This window comes from Anabrus simplex, chromosome 5 (genome assembly GCF_040414725.1).
Source record: "Anabrus simplex isolate iqAnaSimp1 chromosome 5, ASM4041472v1, whole genome shotgun sequence".
NCBI lineage: Eukaryota > Metazoa > Arthropoda > Insecta > Orthoptera > Tettigoniidae > Anabrus > Anabrus simplex.
The window spans coordinates 442,680,500-442,708,276 of record NC_090269.1 but is presented as its reverse complement, the minus strand read 5'-3'; the positions used below and the strand labels follow the sequence as shown (position 1 = coordinate 442,708,276).

The following is a 27,777-nucleotide window of genomic DNA, read 5'->3' as shown; positions in this document are numbered from 1 at the left end:
CAAGTGGTTTTTCAGAGTCGGAAGAAAACTAAATATGAAGGCCTACAATATCGAAAGCTCATAACATTGATCAACAATAACATTACATTGACCATTGTTTGTTGTGATGTTATTTGTCTCTTATACTTCCACTTAATATTGGCGGAAATGGCTGGGGAGTTAGAAAACTTTCTTCTTTAGCATGTCATTCTTCTGGTTCATACATTTCCTGATACTGCTGGTACGTAACATACTGGTTCATCACAGTATTCCAGCTGTTCGATCTGTAGGCCCTATTCTGATGCGCTGTTTTGAATGAGCAGTGTGCCCACTTAAGCCAGAGGCTCACTTAGTAGTAGTAGTAGTGGTTGTAATAGTAGTAGTAGTAGTAGTAGTAGTAGTAGTAGTAGTAGTAGTAGTAGTAGTATGACCTGGTCTAGAATTACAATTTAGACCTATTCCAAATTATAGCACCACAATTCACTACATAAATCAAAATTCAACCCGAAAAAGAGCCGTTTCTTAAGAAAAGCTTCTTCCCCTTCACATTTATTAAATTCTACATTCATTTTACTCCAAATTAGCAGTGCTCTCGCTTGGAGGAAAAATCTGCCTCAAGTCAGATAGATTTTTCCACCATCAGTGCACTGAATTAAGATTTTCCGACTTATCAGGTACTCCTAGGAAAAATACATAGTTTTTGAACTGGGACTCTGCACTATTCGACTCCCCCCCCCCCCCCCCCCCCGCCGAAAAATAACAAAGTGTGTTTACGGATCATGGCTGTCTGCGGCTTGGTCATTCCAGCTCTGGAACTTTGAACTGTCAGATCGGCAGCGTTCGTTAAAAGTGAGAAAATATGTGGTTTTTCACTTATCAACTATTTCATATGAAAGCATTGCTTTTAATCGCGTCATTCCTACTAACGTCATTGTAATGACCTATGTTCATATCAGTTGGGAAAACCACTAAGACAGTCTTTCTGAGGATGTAAAAATGCAGGTGGAGTGTGATGGTGAGCCTACATTTACAATGAAAATGCTCTAACCCAGTTTTCATGTGAGAAAAGACGTTTGGTGAATTCCCCGTTGCATTTCTAAGGTAACATTAAGAGCTATGCAATTTAATACAATATTGCTCACAATGTGTACACTACCTAACCTAGAATTATGTGTACAAGGTAAAATTCCGTAGTGCTACCTTTCCACCCCATGCCATTTGCCGCATAGAACCAAATGACTGCATGATAATCCCTAAAATGTCGGGATACCGCCATATAGCACCATACGCCAAGGCGCTTGATGGAAAGGGACCTTTTTAGTCTAGAGTCAGATGCCACCTCATCAGGAAGGAACGAAAAAGAAAATTTTTCGGAAATGATGGGCGAGCAAAAGCTCTTCCGACCGTGCAAGGGTCTACTGCACCCTTCCGTTCCATAGAATCAAACCACCGACCTCCCAGGGCCATGGTGCGTTTGCGGCAAAAGATCAAAGGAAATAACACATAACTAGCTTAAAGGCATAAATGAACGGAAGGAAACTTGGGATAAAATGTTATTTGGCAAAATGACAGGCAGACAAAAGTTTAAATACCTATTTATTGAGCCTTGATAAATCAAATTAATTAAAAGTTGACCCTGAATATTTATAGTATATCAATGTTGAATATGCAATGTCCAATGGACTAAATACCAATTGTAAAATGTCAAAATTTTATTTCTCCTTTACCTCTTTCTTCTTCCCGACATGATGATAAATATTACATTATAATTTGTATAACATACTTTTTTAAAATCAGAAATATCCTTATAAATGCGACGGTTATCACTAAGAACTTTCTTCACTATCAGAAGAAGCAATTATTTATACAACAACAAAAAATTGAAAATAACTTGAAGTGGTCACCTAGCTAAATTAATTATATTACAAAAATAAACAAAGAATAAGTGAATGCTAGTCGATAAAATCCTAATCAAAATAAAATGACTGATGTCGGGTCCAGAAATCGAACCCACATCCCAATGAATCCATTGACAAAAATTACGAAAATAAAACTCTATTTGTCATCCACATAAAGAGTGAAACACAACTAAAAGAATGTATAAAAAAGGAAAATATGTACACATAATATGAAAAGAAACAATAAACAATATACACATGCAATTGGCTGTAAAAAACAAATGTGAAAAAAAATCCATGGTTGCCTCAGAACTCGAACCGATGATATCCAGGATGGCATCGACAAACGGGTCTATAAAATCTCCCTTTCTTAATTAATCATAGGGTCAACAAATAAATAATAATACTGGCGTTCCAGTTAGTTAAATATTATTATAAAATCTTACATGGAAAAGTAAAAGAATCCTTTAAACTATAATCGGTGTTGCGCTGCCTTCATTCTAAGTGGAATAGCTCGAACAATACAGTATACAGTAATCCCCTACAAGGGGCAAGCCTTCTTCCGACTCCCCTCAGGTCGTAAATCTCTTGACGTCAAAGCCCTAGCAAATAATGGCCTGTTGTGGCAGAAATATCTTTTCAACATCTCAAGGCGAAACCAAATCGTTTCCCTTGGAACACATATTTTAAAATAATCTCATTTCATTACGTATTCTCATATCAGATTTCCAAGGCTTATTAGTTCACTGCCTAATCACAATTCTTTAACTCAATATCAGGCCACCTTTTATCTTATCATATTCACATCCTCAGAATTAGAATGACCTGGTTCGCTTCCATCCGATTACAGAATGCAGTTTAGGTTTTTCCTACATTTTAAACTCGAACCAATAAAATCAAATATGGATTTTAAACATATCCATAATGTTATTCTCATATATAGAAAGGGAAAAATATTTGACATTAAAGGAAAACGCTAATCTCAATAGGAGGGCGTTTGTTCGATGTCCAGGCATGTCACAAGTTACGCATATAATTAATACAGCCATCTATAAATATTATCATGCAAATTACGTGAAAATAAGAGTGCCTTCCTATCCTGATATTAACAGCCGATAGCACTTTTTTTGCAAGCATAATCACCATGCATTATCATAATAAGCTTGGATATCACGTAAATAAATTAAACAAAATTACGGCTTGGCTCAGAGCCAAAACAAATCTACATTCTATTACTTTTACCTAATCTAAGCACTCTCAGACTAATATTTTATCATCACGTCAAATACATGCATTACGTAAATTATATATATAATTAAGCCCATGGAGTAGACTATTAATTCCATGAAATGAACATAAATGAATATGAAGACCACTCACAAGTTCTCTCTCTAATTAAAAAATACATGCAATTTACATGTCTAACCTATTTTATGTGATCTGCATAATGAATAACCGCGCATTTATTCAAAAAAAATTTCATTTTAGTACTTATCATCATGTCGTAACAATCCAACGTTCGGGTCCTGGAAAAGGCCCTCATTTTTCCTTTTTAAGCTTCCATGCTGTTGACGTTGGTCCCGGGTTCATGTCCGTTGCTACTACCGCTGAGCGCGTCCATAATCCAATGGTTATCTTCTACACTTATAACAGCTTTTATGAGATTAACACTTGCTTCACTTCAACACACAAAAAAAAATACAATTATAAAACTTTAATGAAATTAACACTTGTTGCATCACTTTAAAAAAAAATACAATTATACCGTTCTTGCAGTCACATAACTTCAACTTTTTTTAAATACTATTGTTTGTAGACAATGATAATATTCTCAAAGAGGTAAACTGTATATTTACAGTCTGAAACACTAAATAAATCAGATCACCAGCAAACCATGGTTCTACTTTGGATCCTTCGCGTCGAGTGGATACTGTTGTCATCACCGCTATTCCTTTTATTAACTTCCCCCACTCATGCAAGAGACAGTGGCTAATCCCCACTACATTTTTAAATTAATAGTTCCACGTGTCGTATGACATCGGAAATGCACTCAAACGTGTGACTCAGATTCTTAAGTAGTCTGGTTATGTGCGGAACCTGGATTGTTTGGCCATTTATTTAAAATTAATTATCAAAATAATGCCCCTACAATGTCCTCCATGAGAGTGCTACGTACAAAGGAAGCGTCCTGAAGCTTAGCGTGTTACATAATGCAACGATTGCGTATTCTTCCACACGTTAATATATTATAAAGAATTGGAATTTTGGCGAGTGTCTATAATGAAATCATATAACATCCCGAGGTTTCCCATATTAAATATTATGCATGTCTAGAAATCTCATCATACAAATGCAACTTGCGAGCTGGCAACATTGGGTTTCGGCCATTTTTTCAACGGGTGAAGGTATCATTATCGATGTTTCTGGCTTGACATTTTCTTCTCTCTCTCTCTCTCTCTATCTGTGTATTCTTTTAGTTAAGACGGAGTGGTGTTTAGCAGGCTACAAAGGTTGTGTAAGCAGGGGGAACCTAATGCAAATTTTTGTAACAAGTACGAGGGAGCTTTACAAAGGTTTTTCACTGCCAAATAATTAATAAATAAATATGTACATAACCGATAAGGTCACAGTAGCGAAGCACAGGTACATCAGCTAGTTATAGATATATCAAGAAATGCTTCCAGTCAAAATTTATATTACCTGATGTAGAAATAGTGCATCACGTTTCATTACAATCCTGTAAATAATTCTGAAAGAAAGAAAAATTCACATATGTTCTGAATATTGTAAAAGTGAGAAAAACAAGGAAAGCAATGAAGTTCCTTTCACTGTTTAATATCCCCCATAACTGTACTTTTTCTCTCCCTCATGAACCTCTGCAAATCTCTAGTTGCCTCTCCTCTTCTTTGTTATTGTGCCATGTTCAGAATAGTAGCATATCACTTTCATGACAAGCATGCTGCTCTATTTCTGTATTGTCTCCCGTGCAAAGAATCCAGGTCAAAATTCAAACTTTGCAAGAATGACAATTCTGTCTTTATTTACATCACTGAAGGTTCAAAAACAGCTAATTTTACCAAATGGCTGTGAAGAAAGGTTGTCTATGGACATCTCTTCCAAAGTAGAAAATTTAAATTCTCATTAGGTTCTGTGTTCCCACATATGTGTACATTTCTGGAGGTGTTCAGGTGAGGCTAGTACACCATACACTGGCTTAATAACTAAAGGAGAAACTTCTGGAATATCGTTCTAATGAAGTTGGCAGTGTAATAGACTGATCTTAGTCACAGCTACATGTAAATTAAACACACACAAAAACCATGCCGCAACTGCCCCGAAGGGCCACGGCCTAAAAAGGGACCGCTGCTCAGCCTGAGGGCCTGCAAAATATGAGGTGTCATGTGGTCAGCATAACGGATCCTCTCGGCCGTTATTCTAAATTACACCTAAGGTCTTGTTTATTACCCTCATCACTGTGCGTAAACTAGTCTTCCCAAACTTTGCACTGGCAAACTGATCTAATTGCTCACTTGGCAACAATACACCCATTAATCTAAATCCAGCACTTCCTTCCAAGTTACTGGTAAACTCCTTGGTACAGGGTGACAAATTTTTCCACAAAGCACTGGTAGAACTCTTTTTCTTTCCTCAATGTTGATTTTGCCTTTCTGTATATTATTCATATGTACTTTCTTTACTGATGTGAACACTACCAAGCCTATCTATCATAAAATACTTTCCTTATAAATCAATTGAAGGAAAATGAAAACTTTGCCTTCAATTTCACCAAACATGTATATTCAAACACTGCAAAACAATAATAGGTGCTAATAACAAGCACCTGAGTTTTATTCTTAGAAGTGAAAGTATGCCTTGTGGCGAATGTTTAAACATAAGTTATTTTTGCATAGTATATTTTCATCACCGCTCTTAGGAAAACAGGACAATTTCAAAGCAATGGTAATAATGCACCATCAATTTCTCTAACAAGTTTGATTGCATCAACATATTATGAGTACAATACAGAAAACAAGCAGAGTGACAGGAAGCAGCACTGGGGGATAGAGGGAGAGGTTTCCGTGGTAGGTACCCAACAAAGGAAAAGGACCACCATTTGATAGCTCTGATTAACAACTATATTAAATCAACAACCTTGCACAGTACACAGAGATTAATATAGGATCTAAAAAGGTCCGAGATAAACCTGGATGGAGACCATTTATACAATTCCTACTTTGATTAAAGAGAAACAAAGTTCGACAATTCATTAACAAGAGGGGAGTAAAAAGGACTACTAGCTAGTATTACTTTCAATTTTCAAAATGGTTCACACATTATCATGTATTATACACCTTTCCTTTCAGGAAAACAGACATAAACTTTTCAAAGAAAAACATTTTACCATAACATCAATAATATTTTGATGTTTACAAAAGTCTAATAATCTAAATGACAGGAGGAAGGGTAAAAAGAAAGACAATAATAGCAAGGATAAGAGAGGAAAATAAAGTAGGAAAACGACTGTGCAAACTTCAGAGAGTTCATCCACCCATTACTGTCCTCTTTTGAATGCTCAAGTAAATTATGTTGACGCTGATCACCCTTGGTCCACATTAAAACGTTTCATGACGTAAAAATTTAAATCAGGAGAAAATAGTAAGAGTTAAGGCACAGATCAAGGCCATCAATAACTAGAGTGAATAAACAGCCAGCACGTCTGACGATGTTAAGTTTCCATTTGGACGGAATAGGAATCCGCATCGCACAGGAAGCCGCACGAGGTCAGTGGCCTCTCCAAACAGACAAACTATACACAAGTCAATGCCAGGCTGGTTAGACGAGTGAGGCTGTCCATTATATGTATGCAAGGAAGCGAAAACTAGTAATTTCGAGAATTAACCCCGTTCCGGGTCACGGGGCAATATATTGCGTTTTGTGGGAAGTGCTACAGCAGTTACAGCGCAATATATCGTGTGTCGAAATTCTGAGCATCATATCTTTGCTTCTCTTTGACTTTCAGCAATGATTGAAAAATTTGTTGTATCTGCCATTTATCGGCTATATTACAGGAGGTTGCGCTAATTTGTATTCTCTTTGGGAGCACTGTTAACTTTAATTTTTCATGTGAATGTCTACCACACTTGCGAGTCAATGCGATCTGATAAATATGCCTACTCGCAGGCATGTGGAAGCTTTGAAGGGTGATGAAAACGAGTTTGAAATATTAATGAACGATGAAATTGAGGGTTCAGATTTGTGTGAAAGTGTTGAAAATATTATACCTGACCTGAAGTTTCAATGTCAAGGATGAAGGTGTAAGTGACAGTGATAAAGAATTACAACCAGCTACCATGATGGGGCAGAAATGAAATGTATCAACTAATCACCGGGTCTGGGAAAAAGAAACAGGTAATATTAAATTTTCACCTACTGATTTTGGCTATAAGCCTGATCTTGCCAGAATCCAGGATCAATCTTTGACTCTTGAAACAATAATCAACACCACCATCACTGAATAACCTTTCCTATATGTAAAGTCCCTTCTAATAAATCAGTTATTTCAAAACCATATCTAATATATTCGTAAAGAAAGCTTTCCAACAGTTTATATGCAACACATATCAATCTGAACAGCCTGTAATTATCCGATTTATGTTTATCACCCATTTCTTTGTTCACTGGGGTTATCGTAAATTTCAATCCATTTGGTATATCTCCTTTATGCAAGAGTAATCAAACATTTCTTCAGATATGATAGCCTTTAGCATATCCATGAAATCCTATTAATTCAAGCTGCTTTTATAAGTTTTTGTAAATATATTTGTTAACATACATAAATTTCAGCGTATCACTAATATCAGTCACCTCCTCTATACCCAACCATCTGTGCATACTGCTGACTAAACACCTCCGCTTTCACCATATCCTGACATATACACTCCAATTCGTGATTTATAATTTCCAGAATGTCCTCCTTGGAGCCTGTTTTTAGTTGAACATACCTATACACAAACTTCCATATTTGAATAAATCTCATATGAGTGACAGTTATGCTTGCCATCAACTTATCTTTAGCTGACTGGTTTGCTAAATTTAATTTCCTGGTAAGTTCCTTCAATTTCTCCTCTTTTACACAATCTTTCCTAACTCCATTCTTTTCTACCTGCACTTCCTAATTAATCTCTTAATTTCTCTGCTTTAATATTTCCCTTTCCTTACCACCTTTCAGGGTATACAATTGTTTTCACACTACTCAACAATTCCCTCAAACAAATCCCATACACTGTTTATACTCTTATTTATGAGTTTCAACCAATCATAGTCTCCTTCTACAATATACCCTATGTTTGCCTTATCAGTCATATGGTAAGTTACTGCCTCATATTCGTACTTTTACAACCTTTCCTTCTATTGTGTTTATATCTATCTATAAAGAGAACAGCTTTGTGATCACTTATACAGTCAGTCTGTTCAATTTCTCCACACAGCTTACTTTTATTAAACAACATCTAGCATATTCTTTGCTCTACCTCCCTCCATCAGGTTTTGATTCATCTCACTCAGATTAACTTATTTACCTTTTGTTGATCATACTTCCTGTCATCACATTACCATCCTAGTTAACATTTGGTCAATTTAGGTCACCGACTACAATCACATTTCTTTCAGTATTGATTCCCACAACAGCTGATAATCCTATCAAATAATTTTGCATCAGTGTCACCCTTTCAACAATGCTAGCTTTAGCAATTCTATACAATCCGCACTGCTCACTAAAGATCTCACTGTCACATAGTGTAAAGTTCTGCACAAACCTAGCTATGTACATCCTGCACAGCTCACTAAAGACATTACTGTCATATACTCTAGAGAACAGTTCTGTACACCCCTAACTTTGTACATTCTGTACCACTCATTAAAGACATTTCTGCCACAAACTCTACAGTACAATTCTGTACACCCCTAGCTCTGTATATTCTGTACCACTCACTAAAGACATTACTGCCACAAACTCTAGAGTAGAGTTCTGTACATCCCTAGCTCTGTATATTCTGTACTTTTCACTAAAGACATCACTGTCACATACTCTATACAGCACAGTTCTGTTCAATCCCAGCTCTGTATATTCTGTACTGCTCACTAAAGACTTCACTGTCACATACACTATACAGTACAGTTCTGTACACCCCTAGCTTTGTATATTTGTACAGCTCACTAAAGAGCTCACTGTCATATACTCTTGAGTACATTCTGTACTGCTCACTAAAGACCTCACTGTCACATACTCTAGAGTACAGTGATAATTCAGCCTGCATATAAATTTGAAAGTCACTGTTAGATATAATCTGATTTAGTTCATTATTTTTCAGTCAACATATGTTTGTTGCATGTAGAAAAACCCCTCTGTGACATATTTCAGCTTAGAACTCTGACCAGCAAGGCTCTGTCATCTATGGTTCAGTATTGCATGAATTTCATCGAGGAATGTTCATTCTAAGTGATACATGTGCTGCGGATCAGTAATTCTCTGTAAACTTTGTCACATATTTTGAGGCACAACGACGAAGTGGACAACACACGTACAAATTATGTAAATCATCCATGCTCTATATGAAATGCATCTGAACCCTTTGTTGTAGGCATGTACTTACCCAGATTGCAGCGTAATAGTTTTCTCAACGCATGGTCCTCCACTGGGCCAGCAGGTTCTTTTAGAAGTGCACAATGGCCCGGTTTCTTCAATGAATGTTAAGTGTCAACTCTGCTATTAAGGAGACTTAACAGATAATTTAACAAAATGGTCGTCTCATCAAGAATTGTTAACTCTAACAAATTGTTAATACTTATGTTAAATTAACCTGGCATCAGCCCTGTGTTAAACCTCCTAATAGAGCAAATGCCTGAAAAGCCATACATCTAATTTTTGATCTGATTTTTGATATGCTCTATTGGTGAAAAAATATCTAATTCCCTCCATGGGAATTTAGAATTACTACTAACAGTTGCTAAAATTTCAAAATGGAGGCATGTAGAAGACGTAAGTTTGAAGTTTTACTGCTGTATGAAGGATATTTATAAACTGATGAAGGCAAAGGATGACCCGTACTAAGAAATAACGAATTTTTGGAGTTGTCAGACGCTATATTTCTAATTACCAAAGCCATAATGAACAAGGTACGGTACTAGACGATATTCGAAATAGGTTAGAGATTCCAACAGTGAGGACATATATCATGAGGCAGGATCCGCATCGGAACACATGGAGGTGGTAGAACATTAAAATGCGAATGCGAACACAATTTCTTAAACTTGTTAGGTCCACAACCTAACAATTTCTGAAAAATGTATTAATCCCCCAATTCTAATGCAACGCGCATATACTTGAAGTGTTGCAACCCAGACAAGTGGAGCAATGGCCGAGTAGTCATCGTCCTTGTCTCTGAACCGTGACGACGTGAGTTCTAGTCCCACTATAGACATACTTTCTTATACAAATTAAATCATTATTTCAGGGAATGTGAAGGTAAAAATGCGAATAAAATAAATAATCAAATTGCAGTGGAACTGTATTTTCTACCTTAAATTAATATATATATACACACAGAGAAAGAGATCCAGCAGTTACTGTGAGAACGTTTAGGCCTATATTAATTTCAGGTAAAAAATAAAGTGTACTGTAAATTGCATAATATTTTTGATCCAATTTTTTCTTAACGTTATTCGTCTTCTTCTTATCTGTTTACCTTCCAGACTCAGCGAGGGATCCCACCTCAAGGGCAGTGTCCTGGATGACCAGTACCTCACCTGCTATGCTGATGCGAGGATTGGAACGGATAGACAAGGAAGAGGGAAGGAAGCGGCCGTGCCCTTAAGTCAGGAGGAGAAGTGGGAAACCACAGAAAACCACTTCCAGGATCGCTGAGGTGGGAAATGAACCCACCTATACCCAGTTGACCTCCCAAGGATGAGTGGGCCCCATTCCAGCCCTGGTACCTATTTTCAAATTTCGTGGCAGAGCCGGGAATCAAACCCAGACCTCCAGAGGTGGCAGCTAATCACACTAACCACTACACCACACAGGCGGACATACTACTTTATTTTGTGCAACGATTATAGCCGCAACGAGACTCGAATTCACATATAGGAGGTTCGCAGACAAGTACAGTGACCACTTGGCCACTACTCCGTTTTGATGTGATGTAACTCCCACGTATATATGCCTTGCATTGGAATCGGGGCTTCATCAATGTTTCAGTAGTTATTAGGTTGCGGACCTTACATGTTTAATAAAATTTGTTCGCCTTTTAGTATTCTACCACCTCCACTTTGTCCGAAGCGGATTCTGTGTAATGACATCAGACCTCATTTTTTTCGAAAACGAAAGCATATTGACATAAACCCTTATACACGAGTTACCGTTGAGTGTCTCCCCACAGGTACAATGAAGCTCGATGAAATCGGTTGACCGCAGGGTCTGGCTTCTACATGTTAAATATTATGCTTGAGACACTTTTTATGTAATTGTAGGCGTCTATGTTCACGAGTGCAAGAAAAAGTGTATAGATTCCTGCAAAGTATTCCTGCTGACACTGCAGCATTAATAAGGCATTACATTATTTTTTCCGCAATAAAAGAATGCCCGAAAACCATTTAAAACATATCAATTATCAAATATTCCTGGTGATAAGAATAGCCTATAAGCTATGTCGAATGTTGTGATATAACAGTCCATTCTTTCATTTTTAAGCACATTCGCATAATTTTAAATTAAAACTCGCATTCATCATAATAACACTTTTGTTTCCTCTTATTTGACATGTTTACGTCTTATCAGTCTCCGCAAACCATAACTTATAATAATGTCAATCATGTGTCTGTCTGACAAAATACTATTTCAGCACACCATTAGGAGCGTTTCATGTGAAGATAAAAGACGCTCATTGCTAAACGCGTTCAGAAATCTCACGGAAAAGTGTTAATTTGTCTTTGTCTTTAACAATTGTTTCATAACAAATGTTGGAAATGTGTTCGTGAAACCGGGCACTTTTAAACGAAGTGTTAGATTAATAACAATTGCTAGTTAACATTTGTTAAGTAAAATTTAACAGATAATAATAATAATAATAATAATAATAATAATAATAATAATAATAATAATAATATTTGCTTTACGTCCCACCAACTAATTTTACGGTCTCCGGAGACGCCGAGGTGCCGGAATTTAGTCCCGCAGGAGTTCTTTTACGTGCAAGAGGCCGGATTGAGCCAGGATCAAATTTAGCAGAGTGTTCAAGAAACCGGGCCAATGTGTTTAATTCAGTAGCCAGATTGTTATTGATCAGGCATGTTCTTTAGAATATGAATATTTGGAAAATAGCTACGTAGGCTACTCCTTGGCCATTTTATCTCTGTTAGAAACTAAATATATATGTATTACCAACTAGAATGGTCCCTAGATAATATTTACTGTTGGCTAAAAAGTAAGAGTTATTTGCCCTTCAATAAAGCTTACCTCTTTTCTTACCAAGTACTGAACGATATTAAGATCATTGTTAACATCTAGAAGACAGGTAAAAGGAAACAGCAGTGGCGGTGTGTTCGAGGCTGTTGACACTGTGTTAAATGAAGGAAGAAAATTTTAGTGAATAGCACTATTCTCTAAACAGAACTGCCAAAGCTAACGCAGGATGTCACATGCTCACCACAGGAAACAAGTGAACAAGAACATTACATAACATGTCACCCACTTCAAACTGAAATCAGAAACAATAAATAGCCTCAAACCGAACGAAGCGATTTTCTCCAAGGATCATATAAGAGAAATAGATCCGTCACTCCTGTACAATTCTAGAATTCTAGCTCGTTGCTCCTGTATAATAAAGTTGGCTGAGAAAACAGGTCATGGAAGCTACACTGGCCACTTTCTCTCTGCCAACATAAGGAAATAAATCCCACGATAGTACCTCGTAGTAAACACGATGATGATAGGTGTTACTTTGTTAAAATTTTAATTGTGATAGAGATAATGATTGTATTTCGGTAGGAAAGTTGTATCTAAAGCTTCTCTCGTGTCTTTTACTTGAAAAGTAAATTGCAATTACCGTATTTGTATGTTGGCAATTCTGTTATAACGCTAGTTTGTATCGTTCTTTCACCGTTCGCATTTTAATGTAAATTTTTATCTATTAAGTGATAAATGCAACATTGATTACTGAAAATGTTAATGCAACTCATATAAAACCCCAAAACGCCCATACTTCCCTAAATCACGATCTAACATAACCTCATTCTTTCGTTCGTTCGTTAAAACCTTTCCACGACTTTTATGTATGGGAATGGAAAACACTAGAAGGAAAGGATGAAAGTAAAACACAGCATGATGCACACAGTTTATATTTTGAATTTATTTATTCCAAACAGCAGGTAAGAAGCACAATCACACAGACGTTTACTCGCAACAGCTAGGTAGTTCAATGTGAAGTACGTTCATGATCATAATACTATTTCTTCACACTAAGAACGCGCATAATTGTAATTTCACACCATACTCTCGAAAAACTGGATCAAAAATCTCGTTCAATGCGAAAGAATCTCAACAAATTTTCGTTTAACAAGCACTATTACATACCGTACGACCAAGGTCCCTTCGCGCGCAACGATAACGGTGTTGTGTTTTGAATTTGCTGTACCTCGCGACTGAATGTGTAATGCCAACCTCTGCCTTCTAAATTAACCCTCTAAAAGAGAATTTTAGTTTTCATTAGTTGGCGGAGATCGATTGGCCCTTCTCAGAACTGCTTCGGACGCTCCCTATGATTTTCTCGGAGATTCCAAGTACAATAGAGATGGGCGAAGTTGTTCTTTTTCTGGATTCGTTCCGACTGTTCCTGTTGCGGAAAAATTCACATTTGGGAATAACATTTTAAAAAAGCAGTTTTACTGCTAGTTTCATGCTTTGCTTTTAATCTCTATAAAACGCTAATAAAACATTTTTACAGAAGAAATTGGATGTTAATGAAACCTGAAAAAGAAACATCTTAATTAAATTAAATTAAATTTTCAGGTTAACCCCGTTGTTAAATGCTTTATTTTTCAGGTACCGGTATTTTGTAAATGTTACTAAATTATAAATTAGTTTCGACAGAGAGGTGTACCTAACAGTTATAGATTAACTACCGTACCGGTAAGGATTTTTTTCTGGCAAAAGAAGGCAGGTATTGAAAAATATCAAACTTGTAGGCACTTGGAGGTACTGGTATATTGACATTGCCATGTTCTGATATACCGTACACCTACCGGTGTATATGCATCTCTACTGTATTTGACGAAACTCACACCAGGATTACTTGATATGAGAATTGGAAAAGACACAAAGGAAAGCAGCACGATTAGTTATGGGCAATCTCCAACAAAAGATTAGGTTGCAAAATTGTTGCGAAGTTGGGCTGGGTAGGCTTGAAAGCAAGGAGACGAACTGATCGACTAACCGGTATGTCATTATTTATGAGCTTCATGTCCGTATATTGTATGTGTATTAACAATAACACTTTATTAACGGTAATGCCATCTTCCACAACAATAGAGAAGAATGAACAAAACAAAACAAACTAATAAGAAAGTTCAATGGAGTATAAGTAGAAAAATATGTACAGATATATACACAGGTTATATTACAAGTAAGCACAGGAAAGTAATGGTCAATTCTGGAGATTATGTAAGTGATTTCTAAATTTTGACAATAAGCAGTCAAATATATCAATATCCACTTTATTTAGAGATCTTGACATTCGCTCAATTGGCCCATTGAATGCATAGTTAGTTCTGTGCCAATTTGTTCACAATGTATTCTTGACCCTTGTTCGTCTGTCTGGTACATGTGTAGGACTGCAAAATGATGAACCGAAAAAAATTCGTGTTACACACAAGATAGGGAATGGAACCCAGGTGTCGCGTCTACACTGAATATACTTTATCACCTCTAACAGGGTAACAAAGTTAGATTATAACAATATCTATGCTTACCTACATCTCATCATTCTGATTATGCTTTCAGCTTTGAGCGACTACCCTTCCTCGAGAGCCCTAGTGCAGCTCTCCCCCAGGCTTAGTCCAATAAGAGCCTGTGTATACGCAAAAACCAACAGCGTTAGACTGAAGTTAGAAAGGGCATCCGTTAGGAGGATGAAACCCGCGCATTGGCCCTGACAAGTAAGTTTTATTACGAAAATGTTGAAACCTTTGGAGGTAGGAAGACTTAGGAGAAAGGAAACGAGCTGCTCCACTATGTAGCATTTTCCGAGCTGTCAGTGAAAATATGGAATGTAGTAGTAGTAGTGTCCGACTCGTTGGCTGAATGGTAAGCGTACTTGCCTTCGGTTCAGAAGGTCCCGGGTTCGATTCCCGGCCGGGTCGGGGATTTTAACCTTCATTGGTTAATTCTAGTGGCTCGGGGGCTGGGTGTTTGTGCTGTCCCCAACATCCCTGCACCTCACACACCACACATAATACTATCCTCCACGACAATAACACGCAGTTACCTACACATGGCAGATGCCGCCCACCCTCATCGGAGGGTCTGCCTTACAAGGGCTGCACTCGGCTAGAAATATCCACACGAAATTAAAAGTAGTAGTAGTAGACGAATAAGCTTGTACGGAGCTTTTAGAAGTAAGAAAGGTCATAATATAAAGTTGGAATTCAAGACGACAAATCAAAGTCAATAAGCCTATTCATTTATAGGAAGAGAAATTAGGGAATGCCCCTATAAGAGTCTGTGTATGCTGTATGCCCTATCACAGACCTCCCTTTTAGTCACCCTTACGACTAGCAGTACACCGTTCGTGCATCTCTACCTCTCCAACCCACCTCATGAGCGGAGTGACGTCATGGCGGTTGCGAGAGCTGTAGTATCGTCACTGCTAACAAGACCCAGAGTTCCCTTAAGTCAGGTGTCTTGCTCCATAACACATTGCCTGCATTCCCTTACTACACCAGATCGGAAGATAAAGCTTAGCACACAAAGTCATTCTTTTTCTGCTGAGATGTACATGTCTCCAAATTTTCTGTATTCAGTACACCTTCATCGTACACATATTTCAATGTGGTGAGAATATTTAGTTTTGAGCTTATGTCAGCTCCACGTTCGAATCCTTGGGAGTGGCATTTACTCTGCTCAAACACAACTCGGCCGGAAGAATTGGCCAAGGAGGTTAGATAGACGACAGCTTATAACACATCATGCCTAGACTCAGCTAACGACTCCGAATTCGCTAACCCATGCCCTCTCAAGTCAGGTGTCCGTTTAGTAGCCTCTTTCGACAGTATTCTCATAAGATGACATCCTATTTTCTAAGGTCGTAGCGCGCGGCCCTAGAGGTCATAAGTTACAAGCTGTGAGCCCCTAAGGTAGCTCTGTAGAGCTATAGACCCGTTTGTGTCAACAGATGCAGAGTTGTGTTCAAAGTCGAAGAGTCGAAGCCTGCTGGGGTCACGACTGTAACGGCATGCATCTCTGCGGCAGCTGTGCTGTTAACATAGCGTGTTCTCAAGTCACTACCCGGCTAAACCGTTGATTCCCTATTCAGAGAAAGTTAAACAACTATAATTAATGCCAGACTCAGCTCGAGTTCCTCTAGCCGCTAAAACACGCTCGGAAGTTAAGAGCCCCTGGCACCCCTTTTAATCGTTTCTTACAGCAGTATTCCATCACCCTCCGACGTTTGTCGAGAGTCGCAAGTTAGGAAGGGTTTCCGGTTAGGAAGATAGAATCTCGAATTAGGGCAATACGCGAAATGACCTAACACAGCCCACGCCGGGTTAAAGCCATAAGAGCCGCTTGTGGCCGCCATCTTGCGCGTAAGTCGCTAGGCCATCTCCTTAAGTTCTATGTATATCGCCTATCCTACCACGGGTCAGCTTTCTCCATATGAGCCTATATGATAAAACTAATAGGTCATAAGTTACAAGTTGTGAGCCCCTGAGGGAGCCCTCTAGTTAAGTCTAAACGAATAGAGTATAGCAGTCATCTTGCATGGTAGCCCTTGCCTCAGTTCCCGAAAGTTAGGCTGGTAAAACAAATAGGTCATAAGTTAAAAGTTGTGAGCCCCTGAGGCAGCTCTGTAGAGTTAGGCCTATATGAACAATGGGTGGTGTGAATAAAAATGAGCACGCACTATTTACTCGCGAATTTAGAGCAGGCACTCGCAATGAGGTGAATAAAATCCGCCTGTCGGAAGCCATCACTCACAGCAGACCTGTGACCTTGAGCACACACTCCAGTCGCTCGAGTAGCAGAGCGGGCGCTTTAGATTTCTGATGAATAAAGATAAGGCAGGCACTTTTTTCCGTTAGCGCCTGCTCGTGTTTCCTTGAGCTAGTTCAGTACGTGACTCAAAGCGATAGTGACAAGTTCAGTACCATGGCAGAGTTTATGACAGTGGTTAATCGGAAAAGGAAATTATATAAACTTCGCAGAGAATCATCTCAACTTGATTACAAAGTGTTATATAGGTTCAGTAAGGAACATGTTAAATGGTTAGCGGAGCATTTCCTTGGGCATTCCGAAGAAACAAGAGTGGTGCACTAACAAACGAAGAAAAAATGAGAATCTTCTTGCGTTATGTTGATGACCCAGGATTTCAGAATGGAGTTGGTGAAGACGTCGGTGTAAGTCGGAGCACCGTGTCAAAAACATTTTCGCAGGTTTTGACTTCAATAGAAATGAAAGCAGATTATTGGATAAAATTTCCAACAAATGTTGCTGAGCTGCAGGAAGCACAGGCTAAGTGGCAAGAACGTTTAGCTTCCCTTATGCTGTCGGAACTGTAGACTGTACTCATGTACAAATTTACAAGCCACATGTTCATGGGAATGACTACATTTACAGAAAAGGCGTCCCTAACATTAATGTACAGGCCACTTGCAATGGAGATGTACCACGGCCTGACTCTGTCTATGACTCCCGAATTTGGAGGAACTCCAATGTTTGCAGAGTTATGTCGCCTCTGTTGGAAGTCGAAGAAATGACAACTTCTGCAGATCCTACAACTTGCTTTACGTCGCACCGACACAGATAGATCTTATGGCAACGATGTGATAGGAATGGCGTAGGAGTACGAAGGGAGCGGCCGTGGCCTTAATTAAGGTACAACCCCAGCATTTGCCTAGTGTTCAAATGGGAAACCACGGAGAACCATCTTCAGGGCTGCCGACAGTGGATATCGGACCCATTATCTCGCGGATGCAAGCTCACTACTGCGCGCCCTTAATCGCACGACCAACTCGTCCGGTCCTGCAGATCTGGCTCCTTAAAAATTATATTCAATTGTCAATATATATTATTTTCATCATAATTAATTTTTGTTGTTTACGTTAGACCATTTTCCTCAATTTATTAATGTCGTAATATTCAGGCTAAGATTTCCTACCTTTCAGACGGCCGACGATAGGGTTATTCTCCCCCTCCATCAGCATGATCAGCTGCTTCTCCCATCATTTTAACGATATGCATTTGTTTCCCGTACGCTTTAATTCTACTTAATATTACAGCCCTGTTTTCATGTTTTGTAACTTTTTACGAAAAGTTGTTGGTCGGAAATTCTTCTTCTATCGCTTTACCCAACTCTTTGGGGTCGCGGGTGAGAATTGTGTCACACATATGTGGATTTGGCCCTGTTGTACGGCCGGATGCCCTTCCTGACGCCAACCCTACATGGAGGAATGTAATCACTATTGCGTGCTTCTGTGATGGTTGGCAGTGTAGTGAGTTGTGTGAATATGAAGAAGAAAGTGTTGGGAAAACACAAACACCCAGTCCCCAGGCCGGAAGAATTAATCAGAGGTGATTAAAATCCCCTACCCACCGGGACCCTCTGAACCGAAGGCCTCGATGCTAACCATTCAGCCAGTCAGATAGTTGTTGGACGGACATACTTTAGTTCACAATGAACTGAATTTATTGCACTTGTTTTCTTTTGCTTCTTATCCGGTAACTGTGACTCGATAGCTGCAGTCGCTTAAGTGCGGCCAGTGTCCAGTATTCAGGAGGTAGTGGGTTCGAACCCCACTGTTGGTGGCCCTGCAGATGGTTTTCCGTGGTTTCCCATTTTCACACCAAGCAAATGCTGGAGCTGTGCCTTTATTAAGGCCACGGCCGCTTCCCTTCCAGTCCTAGCCCTTTCCTGTCCCATCGTCACCATATGACCTAACTGTGTCGATGCGACGTAAAGCCACACTGTCAGTGCACGTGGAGTGACACTGAGTTGCCAATGTATCGCTCCGTCCCCTTGATGTTAGTCTCATATAGCCTAGCACTAGGATGTTGCACACGGCCGCCATCTTGCCCCTGGTCTAGCTCCGTTTTTTTTCACCTACTCAAGGAAACACACGTTATTCTGACAAAACAAGAAAGGGAAAGCCTCGCTATAAAAATCCCCAACCGTGCACACTAAGAGCCCTCCACAAAATACACAAAATCTCGTGTCCCTTCAGATCAATAGTAAATTTTAAATATGCACCAAGTTAAATTGTGTAAGCAAACAACTTAACCAAATTCTAAAAGAGAAAATCACACTTTAAGAAGAGAGATTAGTTAAATTGCCAAAAAGTATCATTTTTTTCAATTTTGAATTTCACATTATCTGGATTCGTTATTTTATTAGCTTTAATTTGTTGTAAATTACATAACCCTATCTTAACTACTTTTTGAGATATTGACATTTATGTAAAATGCAGCACACTGAGCCACGACCCCTTTTATGGACACAAGTGTTTATTCTTTGCCTTCTGCTCATGCTGATCATTTGTGACTTTCGTTTTCTTTCTAATTACTGATGTACAATATAAAGGTCACTCCACACTAACCCTGTGCTACTATCTATGAGAATTGCTCTTAATTATTTGACTAAACAGCTGTGAATGTTTTGAGCACCCTTGCATTTTGTAGGCCTACTATTTATATTGATACACTGTACTTTTAGAAAGTTTTCCAGCAATTCTAATTTGTTTATTTTTAATACTGTTGTACATTGTTGTTATAACCATGGGTAACAGAAAAACTAAAAGGAGGCCTGTAAGGAAGATCCATGGAAACCAGTTTACAAACATGAAGAAAGTTGATAGGTTAGAGCAGGACAATACAATTGGATACCCAAAGGTGAAGGCAGTTGGTGTTCCTTCCAAACAGCAGTGGCACATAGCACAATGATAAACATAAGCCTCAAAATGGACTACCTGACAATTACTTGAAGCTGTCAAGCCAGTGTACTCCAAGCTGAGTGATCCTGCTATGCTGAGGCGTTGTCTCCATGGCAAATGCAAATGCAAATTCAAAATGAAAGTTTTAATGGCATGATATGGAGAGGATGCCCAAAAGATGGTTACGTAGGACTAAAAACATTGAATTTTTGTTTTATGGATGCTATTTGCCATTTTAATTTTGGCCCAAATGTAGAATTGGAAACTCTAAAGCGAGTGGGTGTTACTATTGGTAAACATACTCGAGCAGTGTGGAGCTGACTAAAGCTCTAAAACAGAAAAAGTATCACCTACAAAACACCCTAGAGCAGAAAACCAGGAGGAGGTCCCTGAGAGGAAGAAGAAAGATGAAGGAAGACCAGAATACTGCATTACACGGGACATCATATGATACAGGAGGTTTCTAAAACTGTGTTAAAACTTTGAGATGGATTTCTCTGGAATATAATTTTTAATGCTCTCCGTATTTTAAAAAATCATAACATTAGACCTAATTATCGTATTTCACTGAATAATCTTTTAAATAAAAGCCAAAAGCCTACTCCAGGGCACAAACCTCAGATATGTAACTATTGTTGTAAAATATAATTGATTATGTAATTTGTTTATAAACACTCACCAAAACATTTGTATCAACTGAAGTAATAGGACATCAACAGGCACAATTTCATTCTAGTATCATATCTTTTAGGTTTATGCTCTGCCTATAAGTGTTGTGAAGAAAATGCAAAAAACAGATTTGAGAAATGTCAATCAGTTTGGGAGCTATGATGTTTAAAACAATATCATACATTCTTAAACAAAATAATTTGTTATAAACAAATAATGCAATATTTTTAGTTTATATATATACTGATCTTTCTACTTTTTATTGCTCATTCCAGTAACCTAAATTCCAAACAGGAAACCTTGTAATTAAAAAATAATCTGGGTGTACACATACCTTAAATACAGCCTAGAACAATTTAAAGTACCAAATAAACAAATAATAACAGGTAGCACACGTATGATATCCTTCGACATCACTAACATGTACACCAGCATACCAACAGACGAATCCATTAAAATTATCAAAAATCCTCTTAAGAAAAACACTTCACTACAAGAAAGCAAATCAATAGCCTTCTTAGAAAACGCTACATCAAAATTGCTTTACATTCAACGACAAAATCTATTGTCAAAACGAAGGGTAGCCATGGGCTCGGCGATGTCAGGTATAATAGCTAACATTTTTAATAACTTCGAAAACTCTTTTAACAGGCGAATCCTACACTGAAGCAGATACGTCGATGATGTAATATGCATATATGATAATGACATCACTTAAGAACACAGTTATTAAATACACAATATACTTGACACAAGTCCGTCAGGTCCACAATGGAGCCAGGAACTAACAAGAGAAGACATCACAATCAGCAGGAATAATGACAACGCAGACGTCGCACACTATTGACGAGTCGAACAACCCATACTCACACAAAATAGCAGGACTCAGTGCAATGATACACAGAGCTATTTCCATACCAATGAGCACAACGGATTTCAGTAAAGTGTTACAAATCATTAAACAAATTGCGAAAGAAAATAATCACCCTCCGGGCACAGTAGACAAGCTATTAAATCAGCATAGGAAAAATTCCCGTGAAACCACCATGCATGACGGAAATATACACAACTACGTTAACAAGAAAACATATAAAGTGGCTAATATTTTCAAGAAACGAGGTTAAAAGTAGCCTTGGGAACGAACAAGACACTGTAGACACATAAGCAAGTGAAACCTAAACAAAACATACCCTTTACCAAATCAGTAGTTTATGAACTCAAGTGGCAAGAACCTAACTGCAATACCACGTATATATGTCAAACAAAACGTAACTTCCACAAGAGATACATACAACACAAAAACACGATCAGCTAAAATCGAAATTCAGACTTCGGGGAGAACATACTCGACCGTTCCCACCATTTCACTGACTTCAACACAGATCTAAAAATGTTTACACATCGAAAATAAAAGTAAATCTTTGAACATAAGGGAAGCAATCGAATCTCACATCGGAAAAAATCTAACGTAACCAAGCTAACTGACCCCTCCACGCTCTACTCATATAACATCTGGTCAACACTTACTCCTTGATTTAGCATTCATAATTATCCCTGCATGAATTATTTTTCGTTTTCGTTTGGTGAAGGAAATTTCAAGCTTCAATGTTCAACTAACGTTCAGTGTTCTTAACTGGGGCTAATAGCTTAACACTCGTATGTGACGTGGATTGCCATATATACGATTTTTCACGATTTTACGCTAAGATTTTAACATTCAAAGACCGAACATTACTGCCTACTGGCCATGGGTACGTATTGGAGGGCGCAAGTACAACTTACACGACCGTAGGTCGGTAATGCCTTTGAAGTTGAGCCAGAGATACTCCTGAAGCCTGTGGTAATGTAATGGGGAAGGCCCACGTAAAGTAAACGGTGGTTGGTACGCGTGGATGTTGACGGGGTGGAAGGGCTGTTTTGTCTTATGTTATGTAAAGAAAACAAGGCATCACTTGTATATGTGTTTAATTGACTGTACAGTTGAAGGTGTGCCGTATCCATTTATACAGGTTAAAAGTTCTGTATGTTGCCTGAGGGCAACAGTATGCAGTAGAGGGTTATAGTAACATCTAAGAGCTACTTTCTATTTCAATTCCACACTTGATTTACCTAACATCATTGACTTGCATTCATCCATATTACATGAAAGTAGATTGTAACATGTAATGAAAGGTTCCACAGCGCTCCGCTCACTCCGCCCTTATTCCACCCCCCTCTCCACGGTACAATATACTAGATTATAACATCCAATAGGAAGAATCCAAAACGTTCCACACGCTCCTCCCTGCTTCCCCTCCCTTCTCTACGAGCAGTGTGCTATGCCCAAAACTTTCCATTTGCCTCGCCATAATCACAGCTCTGAAATAGTGTTTGGTGACGACGGACTTAGCATCGGCGGTCTAGATAAGTACAGAAGTGTCTTCATTATGTTAGTACTTGTAAATTCATTATTTACCAATACTTGTTCATATTACCACTAAACTCTCTATCATTGAGAAGTTTACGCTACGTAAACAATACTGTGCATATATACACATGTTCTAAGTCATTTTTGATAGAATCTGAGGATGTTCTTGTAAAGACAAGTCATTCTTTGTATAAAAGCGTGTATTTTTACAGGTATGTTTACAGAGTTATAATTTATATCGAAATTGTTGTGTTTGACAGAGTGTAAAGTTTTTATGTTACACCAGGTAAAAAGAGTCATAATAGAAAGGGTTCATCTATGGTAAGGGTGTTCCCTACACAAGAAAAATGTAGAGGTCAACCAATATTAAAAACATGAAAATGCCGGGCTGAGTGACTCAGACAGTTAGGGCGCTGGCGTTCTGACCGCAATTTGGCAGTATCGATCCCGGTGGTATTTGAAGGTGCTCAAATACGTAAGCCTCATACCGGTAGAATTACTGGCTCGTAAAATAGCTCCTATGGGACTAAATTCCGGTACCTCGGCATCTCCGAAAGCCGTAAAGGTGTAGTTCGTGGGGCATAAATCAATAATAATAAAATAATGTTACTTGTTTTACGTCCCACTAACTACTTTTTAAGGTCTTCGGAGACGCCAAGGAGCCAGAATTTAGTCCCGCAGGAGTTCTTTTACGTGCCAGTAAATCTACCGACACGGGGCTGTCGTATTTAAGCACCTTCAAATACCACCGGACTGAGCCAGGATCGAACCTGCCAAGTTAGGGTTAGAAGGCCAGCGCCTTAACCATCTGAGCCACTCAGCCCGGCAGGGGCATAAATCTAACGATATTATTCATTATTAAAATTAAAATTGAATTTCAGTTTCAAAATATTATATATTTTGTAAAAATAAACATGATTACATTATACATAAGAACAATAAATTGTGAATTTCAGATTTCTTAAAATATTGAGAAGTAAATGTGACTTACATAATAAATCTAAAATCCTACGTGTTTCCAGCCAATGAAATGCGACATAACAATTAAGACGGACGGATTTCGGAACATTGTATCGTTTCTCTAAGGATCGGGTATATAGTGAGATGAATCGTGGCGCGTTCTAATAACCAGAAGCCCTTCCTGACAATGACTGCGTCAGAGGAGTTAATGACATGAAATGATGCAAGAAAACAGGAAGGGATATGGACAAACCAGTAGCAGACCACAACGGTCGAGCTCAAGGCTTAACGCCCCCATCCGACGGATGACTAAACATCAACTACAGCCTCGCTCCATACGAGTACTCTGGAGAGGTTTGGAATTGAATCCAGGCCTTTTACACGCAATCTAGGGATGAGAAACTGTTCATCTGCAACTTTCCAACACTGCCGGCCACATTCTAATGGTAACATTTTTGACCAACGAGACTCGAACTGACTAATCACGGGTCGAACGGGCTAACGATCATGGTCGAAAGGCAGGCCGAAATTTTACTTAATATAATCTTAAAAAATTGAAAATTGAGATTACAGCAAAATTTGTTCTAAGAATGAAAAGATAAAATTTCAAGACTAATCAATCAGGTTCGCGCATATTTGAGGCAGCACAATTGTTCCTAAAACACAGGCAAGCACGATAGAGAAACTCTCAGTGACCATCATGAGTTTATTTCGAGGTTACAGTCAGAAAGAACGAAGAGCGAGCAAGTGTTAGGAATAAGCCCTGGTTTTAAATAATCTTCACACAATTCACAGGAATTAAAGCAGGGAAAGTTTAAACACTTAACTACATAAAATTCTCCCTGTAAGTTTTCACACAGAGTAAGGAAAAATCATCGCAAATGGTACGATTGCTCAGCTATGAACTCTTTCGTCTAACAGAATATTACAAACGAATTTAAAGGTTCCGTCCATGTCTGAATTAATTAACAGCATCATCATCCGAACAAGTCCCAGGCATTGCAAACTTGGGACAAGACAGAACAAAATTAAATATGACTACGCGCTGGCACCGAATACGAAGCTCAGTCAGCTGAGATTCAGTCTTTAGAGAGGGCCCGTCTAAAAAATAGGGGAAGGAATGAAATACTTTAGCTTTCTTGAGTCTTTCGGAGGTCTTTAGAAGTTCCATAAGGAGGCCAACAACATGGCCTCTGTTCCTCACCTTGACGCTTGAGTAATCACGCCGGTTCCCACTAGTTTATCACTGCCATAGACGATCACAGCTGTAGATGGCGCTCTGTATTATATTGTAATGGTCGTACGAGTATACAACAAACAGAACCGAAGAAGAGAAAGTGTATGCAAGGATCTCAGTACAGCTGACGTATGAATCAATGACATAGCGTAGCCATTCGGGAAACTCCAGGAACATCGAAGGTCGCAGAACGGATTTCAGTTGCGTTTGCCATGTCGGTGGAAAGTTGCATCGTACAATGGAGCGACAAGAATATTCAAATCTGGAGAGCTGGTAACAGACAGCTATGATAGCAGTGTGGTGTCGCCGAAATGGCATGGGATTTTCTCTCAAATCGGGAAGTGTATTCCAAAACGTCACTGAATGCATAGACATTCGCCTCATGTGAAGAACGCGCCATTTCACGGTCCCCCGTTAGCGTTTATTTAGTATGTGATGCGGAAAGTAAGAGGTGTTCGCTGATTCTTGAAATTGGCCAATACAGCATGTCACTTTATTAATAATGTCTTACTTCTGGGTCCTGTAAGCGAGTGTCAGGGCTTCCATTCAGTGCTCTGAACCACTTTTCCTGCTGGACAAAGACTGTTATCTTCCCGGGACGATGAGAAACTCCCTAACGGACTTGAATACAGCTCTAGCCTGACGTACCGATGTAATTCGTCTATCTACCACCATTTAATGCATAGTGAGTGAGCTTACTCAAAACTATAAGTGCCATAGCGCGTACTCGTTAAGTTTAGGGGCAAGAGAAATTCGGGGGAAAATCCAATATAACCAGCAGAGCTAGAAATAACAACCGCTTCCATCTTGATGCAATTCGTGCATTCATGTATTCAATTGCAGCACTGATCAAAAAATAAGAAAAGGGGTCCAGTGACCCAGCAGTATTATGCTTCGACATCCCTGATGTGGTGTGATATTAAGAGAGGCTACAGATGGCAGGACACTCAGCGAGTCAAAAGAATTTCCTGGATTTTTGCAGTGGTTGGGGCTCTACGCTGTTTTTGCTCCAATAGCTTCACTAACTTTAGTATGTTTTCTATAGATAGCTGTCTATTTGCAACATGAATGATCCAGCTTCCCCAGGTTTCGAGTGCAAAAGGAGACCTACACCTCTAAGGCCAGGATCTAGCTGTTAGCAGCAAATGTGATCCCCAGTCTTTGCGGTAGGAGACAGAAATTGTGATCAAGGACAATAAGAGTACTTTCTTTACGTGCGGAAAAACACTTCCTACTCAGGCTTTTTTCCTGACCATGGGAAAATGAATGAGCTGTTTTGCCACTTGTGAAATAAAACCTGTTTTATTCATTACATTCCTGATTACCCCACTTCATGGCAATGAGCAATTGAAAGTATGAGATATTTTGCTTGACATGCTTATTTAAATTATATCAAAATTACAAATAGGATTTTCTACAAATAAAACACAGTCCACGGGTCATTAGAGAAACTAATCCATTAGGCCTCACTTCGAGTGTTTTTCGACGCGAACAGAGATACAAGGATTCCGTAACACATGAGTAAGAAATGCTTCTGGAAGCAGTTCTCATTTTTAAAGGACGTACAGCAACATAATGCACAATATTAAAAAGACAAGCTATTTCAATAAGCACCTACGAAAGCGTTTGGGTCAAGTGGAAAATATTCGATGGTTCAACACTTAAAGGAAAACTTCCTCTTATGAGTCAACCGATATGTCTACAAACTGCAATATATTACTGGTTCTAACAAGTATAGATAGGCTTTTTATATCACTTTTATTATTTAACACATTTTCAAAAAAACACGTAAGGACAGATTTTTTACGGATGTATTTTCATTATTTCCAAACTCTTAGGACATACTGAGAGTATACCCATGAATCGAGTCCTTTCTTAAATGAAAAGACGTGCCCCGTTCATAGCGCACGTTATCGAGTGCACTTACATGTTCGACGACTTTGTCAATCGAATTCACAAAATCGAGTAAGATAACCCTACTTTCAGTGTGTGCGCACTTTTAAATTCTCCCGGGCTTTACGAACACCTGAAGATGTTTCATACACGGAACATATGAGTGACTTTTCTCCAGTGGTTTACATGCGTCTTCTAAGCTTGTCCGCCAAACCGAACGCAGTATTGCATAACGCTCGGCACCAGAGATATTTAAAACCTGGCTATCAAAATGAGCCTGTTAGAAATAGTATCAGTGCATACTGTGCAATGTTACGGCCTTAGTCCACAGCGTTTCTGCTGATGGCGTTTAAGATGTTCACTTCTAGAAAATGTATCATTGCATACCGAACAACGAAAGGGTCTTTCTGCATAGTGAACTTTCAGGTGGCGTCTAAAATCTGACTTGTTAGGAAATGAACTATCGCAAACAGAACAAAGGAATGGCCTCTTTTCAGAGTGACCTCGAATGTGATTTATAAGATTTACTTTCGAATAAA

At 38.7% G+C, this 27,777-nt stretch overlaps 2 protein-coding genes across 2 annotated transcripts in view; both read right to left on the bottom strand.

Moving 5' to 3' along the window:
• Positions 1-12,549, bottom strand: part of LOC136875082 (gastrula zinc finger protein XlCGF57.1-like) — an 80,570-nt gene extending 68,021 nt beyond the window's left edge. Inside the window, exon 1 of the mRNA XM_068227982.1 lies at positions 12,391-12,549. The gene's annotated coding sequence lies outside the window, so the exon portion shown is untranslated. The remainder of the gene's footprint in view (positions 1-12,390) is intronic.
• LOC136874627 (zinc finger protein 664) overlaps positions 3,430-27,777 on the bottom strand; it is a 110,135-nt gene continuing 85,787 nt past the window's right edge. Inside the window, exons 7-8 of the mRNA XM_068227890.1 lie at positions 7,754-7,859; positions 3,430-3,556 (exon numbers count right to left, since the gene is read on the bottom strand). Coding sequence (XP_068083991.1) covers positions 3,430-3,556; positions 7,754-7,859 — 233 coding nt within the window. The remainder of the gene's footprint in view (positions 3,557-7,753; positions 7,860-27,777) is intronic.